Source organism: Apis cerana, linkage group LG1 (assembly GCF_029169275.1).
Source record: "Apis cerana isolate GH-2021 linkage group LG1, AcerK_1.0, whole genome shotgun sequence".
Taxonomy (NCBI): Eukaryota; Metazoa; Arthropoda; class Insecta; order Hymenoptera; family Apidae; genus Apis; species Apis cerana.
Window position 1 is genome coordinate 17,440,562 of NC_083852.1, and position 18,299 is coordinate 17,458,860.

At 38.7% G+C, this 18,299-nt stretch overlaps 2 protein-coding genes across 3 annotated transcripts; both read left to right on the forward strand.

Moving 5' to 3' along the window:
* The first annotated feature begins 118 nt into the window (after window positions 1–118).
* LOC107993445 (IQ and ubiquitin-like domain-containing protein) lies at window positions 119–4,636 on the forward strand. Of its 2 annotated transcripts, XR_009833442.1 has the most exons (6): window positions 119–427; window positions 637–864; window positions 941–1,485; window positions 1,588–2,266; window positions 2,333–3,201; window positions 4,604–4,636. XR_009833442.1 is itself a non-coding variant. In XM_062087246.1 (5 exons), exons 1-5 carry the CDS (start codon window positions 201–203, stop codon window positions 2,436–2,438), a joined length of 1,785 nt encoding a protein of 594 aa, XP_061943230.1. In that variant the 5' UTR covers window positions 119–200; the 3' UTR covers window positions 2,439–4,636. The 2 variants fall into 2 exon arrangements, 1 of the variants encoding a protein (XP_061943230.1); XM_062087246.1 differs by having other exon boundaries at window positions 2,333–4,636.
* A 1,520-nt stretch (window positions 4,637–6,156) lies between these two features.
* On the forward strand, window positions 6,157–8,825 carry LOC107993446 (IQ and ubiquitin-like domain-containing protein). Its single transcript, XM_017049857.3, has 3 exons — window positions 6,157–6,303; window positions 6,583–6,914; window positions 7,412–8,825. Exons 2-3 carry the CDS (start codon window positions 6,637–6,639, stop codon window positions 8,637–8,639), a joined length of 1,506 nt encoding a protein of 501 aa, XP_016905346.2. The 5' UTR covers window positions 6,157–6,303; window positions 6,583–6,636; the 3' UTR covers window positions 8,640–8,825.
* Window positions 8,826–18,299: the final 9,474 nt, after the last annotated feature.

Sequence of the window (18,299 nt, forward strand, 5' to 3'; positions counted from 1 at the left end):
TATTATATTATATTTTATATATACATATACATATATATATATAAGTATTGATTTAAAAAAATGAATAACATTTCTTTGGAACAAAAGCTATGTTCAACATTGAATTCATTATTTTCTAATATTTTCTAATATCAAATCGTTTTAATTGAACGAATACTTTTCATTTATAATATTTTGGACAATATTTAAAGAATTTCAAAATGGTATGTTATGATTCTGTAGAAATAGAGGATCGTAAAATAAAAAAACCTTATTTGGGAGGATGGAAACATAAAATTACCCAAGTAGAATATTTAAATGCCGAGTCGCAAACAGGTCCATTGATAAAGAAACCAATAAAAGAAAAATGCAGCAAAAAGGTGCAATATATTTATTGGACGGAAGTATCCACGCAAACACCATATCATCGTTCGACCCAGATGGCACGGTGTATATTTTTATATTATATTCTTAATATAGATAAAAAAAAAGTTAAAAAAATTGATATTAAAATAATATTATACTTTGGTTTTAATTAATTATTAAATTTTATTAGAATATTAAAATTATTATACATATATATGTTTACTTTTCTTTTATTTTTAATCGTAAATTTCTTTTTATTCTTTATTAATTCATATTTTTCTCTTTATTCAGACCAGATTGTTTTATATCGAGTGAATCAGATACATATATAACATCAAAACCGTACGAAACATACGAAGAAATGATGAAACGATTGGACTACGATGGAAAAGCACGAATTATTCAAAAAAATTATAAAATATATAAATTGTGGAAATACGTTAAACAATATGCGAGAGAATATCGAGAGCTTGCCAAACAATGTAAATTTTATGAAGCAGAAAATATATTATTATACAGGTATGTAATGTCTAAAATCTATAAGTGCACGATCCACACTTGAATCAAAATGCATAATATCACTTTCTCATCTCAGGAAAAGGCATCAGGGTGAAATTCTTCGACGAATCGATCCCAAAACACGACTGGATTTCGATTTGTTGTACGATTTGGTCGAAAAATGGAGACGCGATCATATCGAATGCACGAAACAACTTTTCTTCAAACCCGGAAGATGTGCAGAAAATTATATGATATTGGAAAAAATGGTGGAGATGTTGAATGTGATCGATCAGAAGAGACAGGCGGTGAGAAAACGTTACAGGAATAAGAAACGCGTGAAATTCGTTACGGCGAATTGTAAGCCTATTCTGTGGAATGGCTACAAGAATATGGTGTTGGAAATGGATACAATGAGAAACCAGAAGGCGAGGGAATTGAAGATAATTTACGATTCGTTGATGAATTACAACGTTACTTACGGTGAACGTATGGAGATACTTACGATGCTGAAGAAATCGTTGGAAATGCACAACTGCGTGCCTGCGTTCAATTTGATACGACTCTTGGACCAAGAGTTGACTTATTTGGCAAAGGGAATAAAAAACATGTCGCTGGACTACTTCCGGGAGAAAATAATTTGTAAGAAAAAAAAAAATATATATTCTTGCCTGCAAAGTTCAAATTTGAAATAAGAAAATCGTTGATAAAATTTTCTTTCTTTCTTCCTCTTTGACGATATAGATAGTTATTTGAATTTTTTACGTTCGTCACACTCGTGTTGTTGCACAAAGAACGACGAAGACTTTTGCAAGAGCGTAGACGATGAGAAACTTCGTGAACCAATTGAACCCAAGACGAAATTATGTTCCGGTTGTTTAAAATTGTTTCCCAAGCACAAATTCACTGTCCATGGAAGAATGAAAAAGATATATACCTGCGTTGGTACTATTTTGATCTCATCTCATAATATGGATACAATACAATATTTTATTAAAACATATGTTTTATATTTATATATATTTTTTTTCAATGTATTTCAAGGATGTACTTGGCTGCGTGAACGGAATATTAAACACATAAACTACGATCATTACGTATTTCTCTTAAATTGTGTACGTTCGGAGGAAAGAAAAAGAGAATCAACCTCTGCTATCTCATTCATTATGCAAAAGCACGACATGTACCATTTGGTGAATAATATTTGGCACGGGCACTCGGCCGTTAGCGAAAATACAGATCTGTTCTTACTACGAATTGTTCGATATAATATGAACGAGGAATGGTCACCGTGGAATTGTATTCTTTTGACGGAGGAAGAAGCTGCTGTTCACTCCAAGATCGAAAATTTAGCGGATGTATACTCGAAACCACTTATCGAACGAGTCTTCTTGGCTCATCAGTTAGCGAAAAACCAATTCAAGTACGTGCACATAGTTTCGAAGATCGAAGAGAAGTGGAAATAATATATCGATTGAACTCGTTGCAGGCACTTGAGACAGTTCGAGAAGGATTTCCGAGAAACGTTTCATAAGATCAGCAGAGAGGTGATATATAAGCCGGCGATCAAAGTGGACGATTACCTCTACTCATGATGTATTTCCTTGTGTCTAATTGCCCGTGTATTTTCACTCGTGAATTTCCTATACGATTTTTCATTGTAACATTTTCCCGATATAATCGGATTAAAACATCGATTTTCTCGAATGCATTTAGTTGTGGAACAAGTTCACGTAAACGACAAAACTTTTTTTCCGTTAACAAGATGGATGATCTTCGTTTGGATTTCGTTTGTTGCGTTTGGCACAACGGAGAGAGGGAAAACGATTAGCGGAAAAGTTCGAGGAGGTTCTTTTTTTTTTTCTTTCTTTCTTTTTCTAACAAACGATATAATAAAATCGAAAAATAATGGAGTAGAAAGTGCTTTTGACCGATCGACCAAACAGGTTGCCATTGGCAACGATGGATTTAAGGTGGTTCTGACTTTTCAGGCGGTGTAGAAGTCTCTTATATGGATTGCGTCGCATTAAAAGTTCCGTTAGTCTTCTCAGCCCGGAGTTGGTCATTTGTTTTTTCCCCCGTGATACGATGTTATTTCAGTAAATCTAACAGCGGATTGTTTCAAGGCACGACATCGATATCGTTTACCTTTCCATTGTTCTGTATCGTGATCCTCTTCGTTGTTTGTCAATTTGAATGGAACGAGTTTACGATAAATTTCACAGTGACAAATCGCGACGAAACAAGCGATAAATAATGATGGTGGGATCAACAGAATCTGATAAACAGCAGCTTCATAAAAATAACTTATGATGATGGTATGGATCACGAAAAACAGAAGTGATTTCGAAACTGAGGGTGAGTTGGAATATAAATTATATTTATGATTATCGCGATATCAATCGAGAAAGGACATTTTCCATATATTGCATTAATTTACATTTCACATCCTTCGCATCTTTATGGATATTCGCTTTGATGAATTTTGCACGTAACGGGTTAATAGTTAATTCCTTCGGGTCTATCTACGCGCGCAACGAAACTAATTTTAAAAATAAATTGATGATTTATCATGTACGGATTTTAATGAGAAGAATCATTTGTTATTCTCGTGCTCGAGATAATTGCAATGTATTGTAATCAACGCATGTTACGAATCGATTTCTCTCTAGTTTTCGACGATCGATGATGGTATTATTAATAACGAAACTCGATTCTTAATTATCATTTCTACTAATTATTCGCCTCGATTCCAACGCGTTACGTGTCTCCTCTTTTCGATATCGAAATATTTTGTAATATTTTCTCGAGTCTTTCCTCTTTTTTTTCAAATTTACAAAATATTTTTACTTAGCCTCTTTATGTTGTTTTATTATTGGACATTGAAGTTTTTCGAACGTAAATTTTAAATGAAATTTCATTCGCGGTTTTGAAATATTGAAAGAATATTATTCTAGAATATTTATGTTTGATTTCGAAAAGAAGAAAGGAACGTTAATCCCGATAGGGGAATGAAAAATCATTCCGCCTGCTATTCCTGTGTGCGTGAGTATGCTCGCAGGTAGAAGTTACATTGGCGATTCTCTTTTTGCATTTTTTTCCCCACTCTGGTCTATTTATTTCAATATTTTTACATTCGTGTCGTATCTTAGCGATACTTATTTTCGTTTTCATTTTAAATTATTCAGAACATCTTTCGCGCGTTCTGAGTAAATTTTTAAAAATAGCCAGTAATAATTCACGAGAATTTTCTCTCGAGAAACCTCTCAATCTTGAAATAACTTGACTCTTTTGCAAAAAAACATAAATAATTTTTTAATTATTTCCTCATTAGATATTATTTCTCCAAGATGGAGTATACGAGATATTTTTCTTTCATTTTTTCGTTAAATTAGTGAAAAAAAATGACATCGTTTGATTCGCAAGAAGCAAAATAACACACGAAAATTTATTCAAAGAAAATTCGGGCATTTTTTATTTTTCGTTGTGTTCTCGCCAGGATCATGAATGTTTCATACGCTAGTGATCCAATTAAACAGAAATTAAATTTCAATGTTCAGTTCGCCACAAATATTTAATAAGCAAAATGTAAATACTTAGCTCGCGGGAAAGAGGGGCCAGTTTACATGTGCAAAATGAATTCTCTGTTTATCCTACGTTTCGCGAATTTTAATTAAATTACAAGCAAGTCCAATCGAAAATCTGTATCATATTGGACACATTAACGTTGCAAAACAAACTTCAATCTTATCTTTTCCAGAGACATACTTCAAAACCTGTCTTCCTCAGGATATACTTTTTGCAATTTATTCTATCGCAATCGTATTTTCGGATTTCAATCATTTCAAGATAGAAGAAAGAAAAAAACAATTGACGTTGAAGGAAGAAGAAGAAGAAGAAAGAGAAAACAATTAGTCCAAATTGATTTTTGATCATATCCATTTTTTAATTAAAAGAAAATACTAAATACTAAATAATCGGTTGAAAAGAAAATGTATAAATAAACAATTGGAATATTTGTATGTATTTTACGTAAATTACGCGCGATGCATTTGTTGCATCGACTGTGCAATGCATGCGCCCAAGTTTTAACGGTTCTTCGCGTTCTCGTTGGTGCACTTTCGCCCATACCGCGGAATTATCGAATGGATTTCCATCAGCCATAAAACCTTGAAGAATTGTATTCACTGCAGATGCTAAGCTCTGGCTGAATGATGAGGAATTAAACACTGAAGAATTAAATATTGGGACTGAAGTAACAGGTCCCTATAATTTGAAATCCTGTCAAGGAGAAGATTATAAATTTCATTTTCTCTAATAATTTATAACATTCGATCTATATTCGTGCTAAAACATGATTTTTTAAATAAAGATCGTCGTATAAAGACCGATTGATTTTTATCGATCGATCAATATGATTTTTGGTAGCCAACTTATTTGAAATTTATTGAAATTATATTGACAATTGTTCATGAATTTGTGCCGATCTATAGTCGTTATAAGATTTATGCTACTAAGCGATCACCGATAATACAGCGTTTATAGCCGAATTTATGGCGATAGCACGATGATTGACGTTATAATATTTACGGTTTGCTCAGTTACTAATATAGAAGTTTACAACGCTTATGATTCTTTGATCGGCCATTACGAAAATTAACCACAAGAAAACCGCTGCTCGCCTTGTGGAATATTATATTTTCATTACCTAATGGAGAATGTTTTCTTTTTCGAGAGAAATTAAATGTATATAAAACTACTTTGAAACATCGGGATCATCTTTTTGAAAATTTGAAAATCGACGTTAAATTTCTTTGCTACATTTTTGCGTATTGAAATTTTTCTGGATCTGAAAATAAAATAAGGATAAAGTATTGGTAGATGTAATAATTGATATTTGAAGAGGTACGTACCTGCTTTTAATAGAGCGAACTGTTTGCGAGACAGTTTATGAGGTTGCCAGTTTCCACCAGAACATTTGTGCTTCGTGATTTCTAACGTTACACTGATGCATTTACATTACGTTATAGGTTTGCTAATGGCACGTGGTTATGTTTACAATGCGGCACGTGGCTCCTAATGTTACTGTGCGTTGTTATACGCTCTGTCACGTGATCTCTGAATTTGCAATGTACCTTGTAGCAATACCGAATCCTACTTACCCTTAATTTATGGATATATTCTCCATATTATACCTTCAATTGGAATACTGAAACGAGAAAACGAATTTTAATCTTAAAAAGGAAAAAAGAAAAGATTTTCTTCTCCTGTTTCTTTCAGATATGTTTTTATAATATGAATTATAAAACCATGAATTAAGAGAAAAAAAACCAATCTTCTTCGCTCGCATTGATTGATTTCAAGATCAAAAAAGAAGAAAAAGCTTCGACAGGAAAAATGATTCGATCAAAGATAGAAAAAGAATAAAACAAGACCGAGAAGAAATCTAATGTAATATAGGTAAATATACGTAGATTTCATAAAAATAATTTTACTATCATTCAAATTATTCTAAATCCTCGTGCTTAATTTTCATGTCGCGTTTTCTCTTCCGTTATCCGACAACGCTCGTTTGGAATTGTAAAACGGCTGATGCGGTCCTCTGGGCGAATCTTTTTAAACCGTGGCATAGTAATTTCCTTTACTGCCCGCATTACCATTATCCCCGGTTAACTTTCAGCCGCCGGTTATCCTTTCACGGTTTTTCTTTCTTTTTTTTTTTTTCCTTTCCCTCCCTAGCCGCTCCGATCGACCGTGTTACCAAGCCACCGATGGCCTGAACCGAACTTCCAAATGGAGAGCCCAACACCGGCCACGAAAACGAAACCACCAGGCCTGGTTAGGTGGAGGAGCAAAGTAACCGGGACCGTTTATCGCAACGCGTGTACGCAGACGGGTCTCACGACGGACAAATTTACAAACACGGAACGGGACGTGGGTGTGCAGGCGTATTTCTTCCCCGACATCCACGACAAAATCGTAACCAGCCTCTCCAACAACAAGGCAAATCTCAATGATGCCCCAAACGAGAAGACGGTAGAGAGCGTCGTAAAGATACAGAGGTTTTACAGGTGAGCTGGCATCTCAAGATAAAGTAAAATTTTTTAGAGGGAGGGCGAGGTTTTTTCGTATCTTGATTGAAATCCGCCCGATTAAAATCAGTCGGTTTTAATCGTGACCCAAGTTCCACGGAGAAGAGGGCGTTAAAACCGGGCGTGGAAAATTTGTCCGTGTTGCTTCAAGTAGGTCAAAGGGAAGTGCTTTAAAACTTTCCCGTCCGAGCTACAATAATTTAACATAATATAGATCAATTAAAACCTCTCCCGACCCCCTAGAATTATTACTTCGATCAACTTAAATAATTTTACAATCCTTCCCCAAACTTACATACTTAAGTACTTAAGCGCTTAACTTCCATTCAAGCGAAATATTTCCAAGGCAATCCTCTTCCCGAACCCTCCACCGAATCCAACCCGACCCGATTTTCTCTTTTCTTCGATGAGAAATCACTCGAAGGAGACAATCGCTGCGAAACAAAATGACAATACCTGTCCAACGATGCCCGCAGAGCTTACCGCGCTCGACAAACCGCGATGATCTCCCCCTCACCCCTCGCCAAGGACACGAACGAGCTGGTGCCGAGTTGCCACTATCGCAGCCAAGATTTCGTGATACTAAACCGCGTGTCGCCGAGAACGAGAGCTGACTTCGAGCTGTTGTACAATCTGCTCGATCGCTGGCGCATCCACGAGACGAGGAGGGCGAGCGAGCATCTATACAAGTCGGCCAGGATCGCCTACGGTAGTCTGATCCTGTCCAAGGAGGTGGAGTTGCTGCGGGCCATAGACTCGATGAAAACTAAGGTGAAGTCGGAGAGAAGGGAGAAATCTTACAGAAAGTTTCTCGACGAGATGTGCGCGCCCGTCGTTTGGAAAAATGGCCGGGGAGAACCGATTTCCGTGGACACTATCCTCGCGCAGAAGGCCAGAAGCTTTCGGGACACGTTGGAACGCTTGTCGAGGGAGAGCTGGAACGTGGACGAGCGATTAAACACGCTGGCCGAGTTGAGGAAGGAGGTCGAGACTCATACGTGCAAGGAATCGGACGAGTTGACGCGTTTGTTGGATCAGGAGATGTATTTTCTCACTCGCAGAGTGGAGGGGAGCAAGTTGAATTGGTTGAGGAGGGCTGTTAAGATGGCCTTTTTGAGGTTGGCTAGGGAGTGTCTGAGAAAGGTGCAGCAGGGTTCGAAGGATTCGATGCGAGATTGGTTCCAATCTGGTTGTACCGTGTGCAGAAGTTGCGGCAGACTGTTGACCGTGGAAAAATTTCCGCGCGAGAGACAACGTCGTTCCTCCTCGTGCAAGTACTGTTTGCACGTGAGGGCTCGAACCGGGCCACAACTCGTGTACCAACCTTATCGAAGATTGCTTCGCGATATCAGACGGCACGAAATTAAAATGTCTTGTTATGGCAGCCTTGCTTTCGCTATCGATGCGAAGATCGTTTACCATTTAGTGAACGAGATCTGGCACGGGAGATCGGCGATTTCCGGCAACGATTGTTTGGAAGAGTTGAAATTGGTTAGATTTAGGAAGGGGGAGGAGTGGACACCGTGGAATTCCCTTTTGCTAACTGCCAGGGAAGCCTCGTTGCATCGAACGGTCGACGATCTCGAGAAGTTTTACGGGGCGATGATACTGCAAAAGTTTCACACGAAGAATCTTCAGGCTAAACTTCGATTCGAGTCCCTGACTGAATTCGAGAGTCTTTGCGAGAGCAAACGGTGTTATTAAAGGATTCCTTTTATCCTTGTCCTTCGGCAAGTTAATTAATTGACGGATCGTCTTCTCAAAATAAAAAGGTGGAATAAAAACGAAGATTCGGAACGAGGAGGAAAATATGAGGGTTTGGAGAAGATAATTCAATTGTGTTAGATACGTAAGAATGCGTAATTTGCAAGATGTAAAAATATATCTCGATATAAATAATAATATAAATATAAATAATATCTCGATATAAAATAAAACGAAATATTCTAATTATTGTTTAAGTTCGTTTAATATTAAATACCTCGTCATTGTGGATTTTAATTCACACTTAGTTAGATTAACGAAGTTGTTTAGACATATCTTCATTACCTTCATTTAATTATTTATTCATCTAGAGATTAATATATTCCTTAATATTGATATTAATAGGACAACAAGTACATTTCAGGAGTGTTTGACAAACAATTATTGTAATTTTCACGTGAGAAAGAGAATTTGTTTCTAGTTTTATTCCCAATTACAAACTCGCGGAAATCCAGACGCTTTGTTAGGTGCTGAAATGCTAGGTATTAAACGTTAGAAGTTGGTACCTCGTTTTCCATTTACCTGGCTTCTGCCAGTTGGCTCTGCACGCGTTGATTGTGCGAGTTAATCGCGCCACAGTTTATAAACTAAGTTTCCATCGAGCAAGAAAAGAGCCGGTGACAGTTAACCCTTTATAATCCCTCGTATCTTCCTATACTGTGCGTTAGGCGAGACTTGGCGCGAAATTGCGCCTGAATATTGACACCATGATGCCGAATATTGAAGCAGAATTGTATTCACGATCGTATCGTACAATGAGATCTGCAAGATAAATCGAAACGATGAATTGATTTTCTCGCGACGAAAATAATTTAATTCGTAAAAAGAGTTTAATTCTAATTCGAGAATTAGAATAATCTTTATTGTATTTATGCGTACAAAAATTGAGTTAAATTTTCAGAAATTTTAGAGTACATTCTCTCCGGTTGTTAAACTTAGATCTCTCTTTATGAAGGTAAAAAAAAAAAAGAAGAAGAATAAAATGAAACGGTCGCCTTGTGTTTTATTGTAGATTACGTAAAGCGTCTACGTAAAAATGCTAATTTTTATTTCGTCATGGGCAACGTGTCGCAATGCGAAAGTACTTCACGATTCACGATTTAAAATTGCAACTCTATTTATGAAAATTTCTCATTCAAGATTTCAATTCGCAGTAAGTACAAATGCAAGATTTTAATAATATAATAACTTTCAGGATAACTTTATTAAAATTGTTTACCTTTTATTTCCTTCTGGAATGTAAATTTTTACGTTCGATTATTTCTCATTAATGGAATCATATCCGTGCAATTTTTACTTATAATCGAAAATTAATCGAATCGAAAATAGGATACGAGAAAAATTTTTATTCGATCATAATCTTCTTTTCAATATTGGACGAGAAACGATGTCGCGCGCGATTTACTTGACAAATATATATTCACCGAGGACGCTTTGAGTCGAAGATCTGATGAAATCAACCACTGCTTATCATTGGTCAAATACTCGCCGAAGCCGATGTCATAAATTTCAAATACGCGGTCCAGTCAAAGCGTTTCACATCAAAGCGGCCAAATCGACTATAATATCATCTCTCGTATCGTCTCAAATGTTCAACATCTCTTGAACGCTCCAATATCTATATCTACCGATCTCCTCTTTAAAATTTTTCACCGCGATTTTTTCTCACCATAATATTAATTTAAATCGAATTTTTATTTACAGAATAAAATTAATCTAATTAAAAATAAATTAATCTAACTGTCCGATTGTCAAATGTTTCGTTGAATTTGATAACAGATAATAATAGAAACGTTATAATAGCTCTCTATTCGTAGATTATACAGACGTTTACTATAGACAGGCGGTTAAGTAATTCAGGATCGCATATGGTCAGACGTCTAGTTTAATAATAAGACGATTATACGCTCAACGCAATGCACACGCGTTATATATATGATAACTATATATTACACTGTGGCATCTATGTATTACATTGAATGTTCAATCGTAAAATTAAAGAAATCATAATAAAAATGATCCTCGTTTAAATTCAATATAAAGTATAACAACTCGATTATGATACTTTTAAAATATACTTAAAATAACATTATAAATCGTAAAAATGAAAATTTTAGATCTATCGAATAAACATTTTTCTGCTTTTCTGAAAAAAATAAGAAAGAAGATAGAACCAAGTATTTAATCGAAAATACGAATGATACGAATGAATCCCATTAAACGAGCTTTTCAACATTGTTGGGGACCAACGCATTATTATTCGAGAACTCTCGAATACATCGGAAATGAGATATTCCGAGAGCGATCCGTAGCAATGTTTCAAACTATCAAATTACTTCCTGCCATTTTGCAATAATGTTGGCCCAAGTTTAACACATGGAAATTGCGAGCGGCAGTTTTTCCTTTCCAAGATAAACGTTGCCCCTCGAGCGAATTGAATCGTACCACGTGGATTCTAACGGATGCCGCGCAGACAACCCAGTTTCCGTCGTTCCGGGATGGATGCATAAATAAGCAGGAAGAAGGAAGCCGGCCATTCGGGAAAGAATTCGTCGAATCGAGTCGCCCACAACTTGCCCCTTCCCTAGGCGAAGTTTTCGATTATATTCGAAATGATGGCGTTCTTCCAGGGGTTGGGGAGAGGGGTTGAAAGGAATCTTCGCGATTTTGTCCTTATGGAAACTCGTTCCAATCGTATTCGAGGGAATATTATCGTCGATTCGTTTAATAAAATATTAATCCTCCATCGATTCTGATCCCCCGATGGATTTATCGCGATAAACGTGGCATTTTAAATGCCCGGAATCGCATTACCGATACTTGGACGAACTAATTACGCCGAGGCGAGGCGAGGAGGAGAGAAGTTGGCCCGGCAAGAAGTCGTTTCGCAATTAATTCGAACGTAAACTCCAATCTGTTGGCGATTTAATCAGCTGCCACAGCCTGGCGCGTTTTTGATTGCTATATCTCCCGACCTGATCGAATCGTTAACTTTTATCCTTACTTTTCATTATTTCTCGTCGAGCCAAGAGAGCGAGAGATAGAACGTAACGAAACAGGAACCGTTCGACGTGTAACAACGATCCGTGTTATATATTACAGGGAGGAAGGGTTTAATGATGAGATATGACGTCGATGGATTCAAGTTTTCAATTAATTAACCCATCGAATGTGCGACGATTAATCATTTTATACGGCTAACGAAAGGAGACTAATAAACCGAAATGGGGTTGCGGTAACGATTAATTTTAATCTTTTTTTTTTCTATTCCTCCCACCTCCTCCTCCCTCCCTACTCGTTCCGGTTCGAGCCGGAACCGAGAGGACCAGAGCCGTGACTAATAACGCGACAAATCGATATATATCCCGACGCACAGATTCGATTATACGCTTCCTTCTCTCTGGATGGATGGAGGGGAGGAGGAGGGAGGCGGGTAACATGGTAAATTTCAACTTTCTATACCGATACCGATGTGTACAACGTCGAAACTTTACCATCGATTAATCATTTCTTTCGATTGAACAACCGACGAAAGTTAATAAACCGAAAAATCGGCGCTCCTCCAATCATCAATTTAAATTTGTCACGGGTTCACTGACCGTTTTAATGTCCTGTCATCGCGGATGATGGGCATCGAATGGCCGGGATCGATTATCGCAAATAAATTGAAATAAATTAACGACGCGGCAGAAATTACATAGCGTGCGAGCAGACTCGATTATTCGTAATTTAATTATATATAGAATATTCTCGAATCGTTATAATCGCGACAATAATAACGAGGGAGGAAGCGCGGGCGCGTAGCAATGATAATTATATGAGATACGATTATTAATCTCTAAAACTATGCAATTAAAATTACCGGGCTGTTGGAGCATCGTGTTAGATCAAAACCGTAACGTTGTCCGTTAATGAGAAACGATTAACGGATCGGGAAAGGATCGATCCAATTTTTTTCCCCGCCCTGAATTGGTATTCAATAGGCCAATAACGAGACAACAAACGGATACTTGATATTATCGAGGCCGCAAATTTGGCCGCGTGGCATCGTCACTCTCGATGCATCGTTAATGAGTTTTATAGCCGTGGACAAAGCGGTTGGTACAAAATCAACGCCGCTATTAAAACGTTTGGACACGGCGCCGCGTTAATAGACCGACGCGATGACAGCTTCCTCCAGATAGATCAGTTTTCAGCTGATCAAACGATTAATTTATTCGTTTGCAAATATCGAGTTGCCAACTTTAAGTTCACTCACGTTATACCAATTTACGAATCGTAGAACAACGAATAATCCTTTCGAATTAAACCAGCGCTAAAAAACGGACTTCGCAAATATGAAATTCCATTTTATTTATTCCTTACTTATACAATTAAACCTACCTATTCTCTCATACTTGAGAATAATTCCTCCATATTTCGAGGATATCATTCTATCGTTCAACTTATAAGCCACACAATTCTCAACGCGGACAAACCACGAAACACACTTTGACCATTTTCTCTCGAAAAGCGGGGGACGAAATCGCGGGTTCGGCGAATTCGAAACGGCTCAGCATTAATCGAACCTCCCCCTCGTAGCGCGGAGGGATTTCGCAAACGCGAAATGGGGCCCGATCGTCGCGACAAGTATGGAAATTAATACGAGTCTCGGGGAGCGGAGAGAAAGGAGGTTTGGTAACGCAGGTAACGCGTGGGCGGTGGCCGGCAACGAAAACACGGTCGGCCGGGTAATTCATAACACGGGCGTCGCATAAATTGCGGGTGATATGTTGGCGCGCAATTAGGGTTTGCTAAATCGGCATTACTAATTAGATTCGGTGTACCGAGGTTGGCTTGGCCGACCGAGCCGCCTCCTCCTCGTCCCTACTGCGTATAATTGATTCGAGTTTCGAACTAATCTATATACCCTTGGCCGGCTCTCGATGGTGATCGATAATCGTTCGCGAGCAGCGTCTAGAGGAATCGGGAGAGGAAGGGGGTGAGAACTTTGTCGCTGGTGCGGCAAGAGCTCTCGGGGGGAATCAGCGTCAAAAATCACGCGAAATGGGAACACCTCGTGGAAATCGAGGGTAAGCCCCTGTGTGTCTGGATCTAAGAGCGGCTGATTGTGCAGGAAGCAGGGAAAAGTACCGATACCGGATCTTATACGAAGACTTTCAACTCGTTCGCTTTAACCATCGAATTCTTCGGATTTTTCTACTCTTTTTTTTCCTCGCTAATGCAGCAGCTTTCGTTTATTATATTTGGAAAAATGAGTCTTCAACTTCTCTCTAATATCCGAATAAAATTAAGTGAATTTTTTGAAATAATCTCCTCGCGATTTTACCGGCTAATAGATGCTCAATAGCTCAGAGGTGTCCCACGACACATCCTCGATTAGAAATTCACCCTCGCAAAAGACTCGGTTTACTAAATATTCGATGGGGAGGTTCGATCGGCGTGTATCGTTACGCGGGGCTATCATCGATTAATTTCGCAGCTAATCGAGGGGAGCGTCTACTACTCTTAACGACAGGGACTGTCCTCGTGGGGCCAAGGAGTTCCGGGTACTTTGTCAAATCTCGGCTCGAAGAGGGTCAAATTGCACCCTTCGTTTCATCAGCCCCTTTCACCGCACTCTTACGAGGGGGTGGAGTGCCAGCGTTTAACTCTTCTCCCCCTTCATCTCGAGTGGAAAGGAACGTAGAAACGTTGGGAAATTGAATAAACTAGCGTGACAAGAAGAGAAGGGAGTAAAGTGGTACGATTACGTCGACGAGCTCGGTTCACGATAATAAATCTGTATCTGTCGGATTTCGGCGTAAATAATCCTGACAGGAATTTTCCTGGTTAATGAATAAGCTTCCCGGACAAGCGCGTCGTTCATTGTTCATTCGGATATCTCGCATCCGTTTTTGCCCCTCCGTCCTTGTAATTAGCCGTCTCCCTCCCCCTCGAGGAAACACTTTATCAAACCATTAACCTCTTCCCCGTTAGAAGAAAATTAATTTACCCAATATCCCCGTGGAAACGTCTTCAACCAACGCGTCTTCTTCCTCCTTTTCATAGAGGAATATAATTTCATAGAGGAATGAATCAAATGCATGGTGCGCGAAATCGATGATCAACATCCTCTCGAATTGGACTCCGTTGCAACGAGAGATGATCCTCTTCGAGATCGTAGCCCTTTCGAAGGGGAGGGGGACAGGAGACAAAGAATCGGGTGGAGAGAGATCCGGTTTTAAAAATGGGCGTCGTTACGGTACAAGGGGAGGTAAACAGATTATACGTACGGAAGCGGTGATAATTTATGTGGGCAGAGACCGTGCCTCGCCGCAGCCGCGGAATAAAAATTGTTCTCCGGGGCAATCGCCGGGCGGAAAGTTCACCTCCTTCCCAACCTTATGCATTTTACCGGTGGCGAAACTTTGCCGGATGGAATCGCGACGACGCGACGCATCACCACGGGCTATTCTCGAAATTTTATTATTAAGCGTTTCGCGCCAAGTTCAACCGGATATTACAGCCGACACGAGGCGAACAGTTCTCCGTTTAAATCTCATCGAAATTTTTTTACATTTGCATCGTCACGTGACCGTGTCGACCATTTTCATCGCGAAATGTTTCTCTTGAAATGTATTCGAAATTGTTTCTTTTTTTTTTTTTTAAATGGGAACACGGTAAATTTAAAACGCGCATTTCGAGAAAATATCGAAAAATTTCTCATATTTTTGAGAATTTTCCATTCCATGTTTTCGCAGTTTTAATCCTAGATAGACTGACGTTGTAATTCCGCGAGGCGAAGTTTTCATACTTCTTTCAAGTCTTTCGTTCGAGATCGTCTTAACTTCTCGAGTTGTCCGATTGCTTTAACTTGGCCGTTTTTCACTTTACAACTGTCCGACTTCCAACGTCTTCGTTCCTTCCTACTTTTTTCAATAATTCCTCCTCGATAATGATTCTTCCTCCAATAATTCTGTTAAGTTGGAGAAGTTGGATATTAAGTTATCCAAATCCTGATTTAATTTTCTGTTGCAAAGATGTTGCAAGACGAACTTTCTACTATATCCATCTATATCCAGTATTTTTTCCCCAATATCACACGTTCTTCAATACAACTTCGATCGAAAACTTTCATCGAAAATATACGCAATTATATCGAGTCACACATCCAATCGAGCACATTTAATTCGATCACAATTATAATCGTAAAACAAAAAAAAACGAAAAAATAAAAGAGAGATTTCGTTGCAAAATAAACTGAAATCGAAAACTATCCATCTTCAAAGCTTCAAATTCGTTTCCGTTCGATTCAAAGCAACGCCTGATAAATAATTCTTCCTTCGTAAACGACGTAGTATACCGGTGTTCCTGCAACACGATATAATATAACGATAAAGCGATCCGTTTTATTTACAATTTCCTGGACAATCGGGGATATTCGGTTCGAAAATCGCATTCCTATCCCTCCGTGCATTTTTCACGCGGGGCGTTAGAGTTAAAAGCTTCCCCTATAAACGCGAGTGTCTCTTCGCAGCATCATAAATTCGGCTATTATCGAAAATCCCTTCGCGTGGTCCGGGGGAGTGAAAGTATCACGGACCGTATGCGACCCCCAAAAAAGGAACGCTTTATGCCGTTTGACGTTTATAACCCCGCTTGTAATCGTGTTAAACGGCTACGACAGCTTTGTACGTTTTCAGGCCTCGAAATTGATATATTATTGCGATACTCTTTTTTTTTTTTTGCGTTTTATTCGCCGCGAGATATGCGAAATAATAATTGTAGAAACGTTTTGCAATGGAGTGATATAGCGATACAGTTTTGTCTTGTTCGATCAATCGATTAGAATTCGATAAACGATTATAACTTGTCTCGTGATTATTCATTTTTCTCATCGATTTATATTAATCAATACGTGGCGTATATTTTTAAATAAATCTTTTTTTAAAAGGCAGCGAATAAAAAAGATATCTGCAATCTTAAACACCAATATTACAACTTGAAAGGAACAGCTCTCCTCGAAAACGGAAAAAGGGAACCGTGAAAGAAAACCGTATCGGACACGGTGTGCAAACGAGGTAATGAACGACAAATTTCAAAGCGAAACGTAATGAAATATTGGAGAAATGTGGAAGACGGTTGTTCGATTCGATGAAAATAGAATAGTTTGGCCTCGGATGAGACTCCTCTTCCAGTCTCTCGCTTCGAGAAAGAAAAAGAGTAAACGGAAAAGATCTGTTTCAGAAGGGAAATCCTCGTACTCGTAATTACGTTTGATTGTGTTTGAGCGACTGACAGATGCTTGACGAGCAGAACCAATAAAATCTTCAAGGGCCTCCTATCGCGGGGAACGACGTCGCGGGTTCTTTCCTCCACCATTTTCCTATCCCTGATCTTTTTCCCCGACCTTTCGAGGATTCAAGATAGATCCTTTTGTACGCGAAAAGAGCGAATGGAGATTATTAAAAAGTCGATCGCAGTGGGGATCGCGGTGATCAAGCTCGAGGACGAATTCGTTTCATGTGGCCATTTTTTTCACCAACTTTTTCCACTTTTCATCGCTTCAATCGTACATATAATTTCTTGAAAACTACTACTATTCGACGAACTCTTTTTTTCTTCCGATTCCTTTGAACCACGAGATCCGTACATTTAAATTCATCATCAAGGGGATTAATATCTCGCCTCTTGGTAAAAGATCGAGCGTAGACGTATCTTCGATAAGTTGGCGAGGAAAGAGCAAAGTGTGCCGGCTTTTACGAAAATCTGGGGAATAAAAAGAGTTCCCTTCCCTATAGAGAAGGTTTCCCTGTAATCACGGGCGTGTTCACGCGGAATGATGATCGGTTGACGGCTCCAAGTGCCAATAAAACTACGACCGCACGACGATTTTACCGTAGAATTTTCTATTCACCCAAAAAGCCTGCTTTTCTTCTTCCTCCTCCTCCTCCTTTTCTTCTTCTTCTTCTTTTCTCGCTCGATATTCGCTCGATGGAAGTTTGAAAAGTTTGAAAAGATCGGGCGACTTTTCAAAGAACTTTCGACAAACGTCTATTTTTAAGTATCTACCTCTCTTATTATCCACCTTCTTATTTATGAAACTATCGAAACTCATCCATCGGTGAATTGCCAAGGACCGATTTATCTTCGCCGTGACTCCGCCGACAATGAGTATGCGGAAAGTTGACGCGAGTCGATAAATATTTAACACCGTTCGGCCGTTGTGCGCGTGGTTGAGACTACGAACTTAATATCCGTTCTCCTTCTTAAGAAAACGTTCGTTACCGCGCCCGGGAAGATGAATTTCTTGGAAATTCTTTTGACAAGCTCGAGCGTTCATTTTTTCCCCACCACTTGGTTATATTATAGGGTATTATATAGCGGCTATTGCGCACAGGCAAAGCTATCCAGCTATACAATAGCTAATTGTTATCCCACGACTGATTAATCGACCAAGGAGCTACTCCGACGTCCCTGTGCCCGACTAAGCACCGTCTATACTACTTAGAGCTCTAGCGCCACACGTTGGCCAGCGAGATCATTAGTACGCATCTTGCCAAGGTGTCTGGCCAAGTATATTGTCCATTACCACTCCCTATTCCTCATCAATTCGAT

Excerpts from the sequence above, each read along its gene's own strand:
- LOC107993445 (XM_062087246.1), top strand. The coding sequence starts at position 201 with ATGGTATGTTATGATTCTGTAGAAATAGAGGATCGTAAAATAAAAAAA. Across the intron at positions 865-940 it reads GAAAATATATTATTATACAG|GAAAAGGCATCAGGGTGAAA; the intron begins GTATGTAATGTC and ends TTCTCATCTCAG. Across the intron at positions 1,486-1,587 it reads CTTCCGGGAGAAAATAATTT|ATAGTTATTTGAATTTTTTA; the intron begins GTAAGAAAAAAA and ends TTGACGATATAG.
- LOC107993446 (XM_017049857.3), top strand. The coding sequence starts at position 6,637 with ATGGAGAGCCCAACACCGGCCACGAAAACGAAACCACCAGGCCTGGTT. Across the intron at positions 6,915-7,411 it reads AAGATACAGAGGTTTTACAG|AGCTTACCGCGCTCGACAAA; the intron begins GTGAGCTGGCAT and ends CGATGCCCGCAG.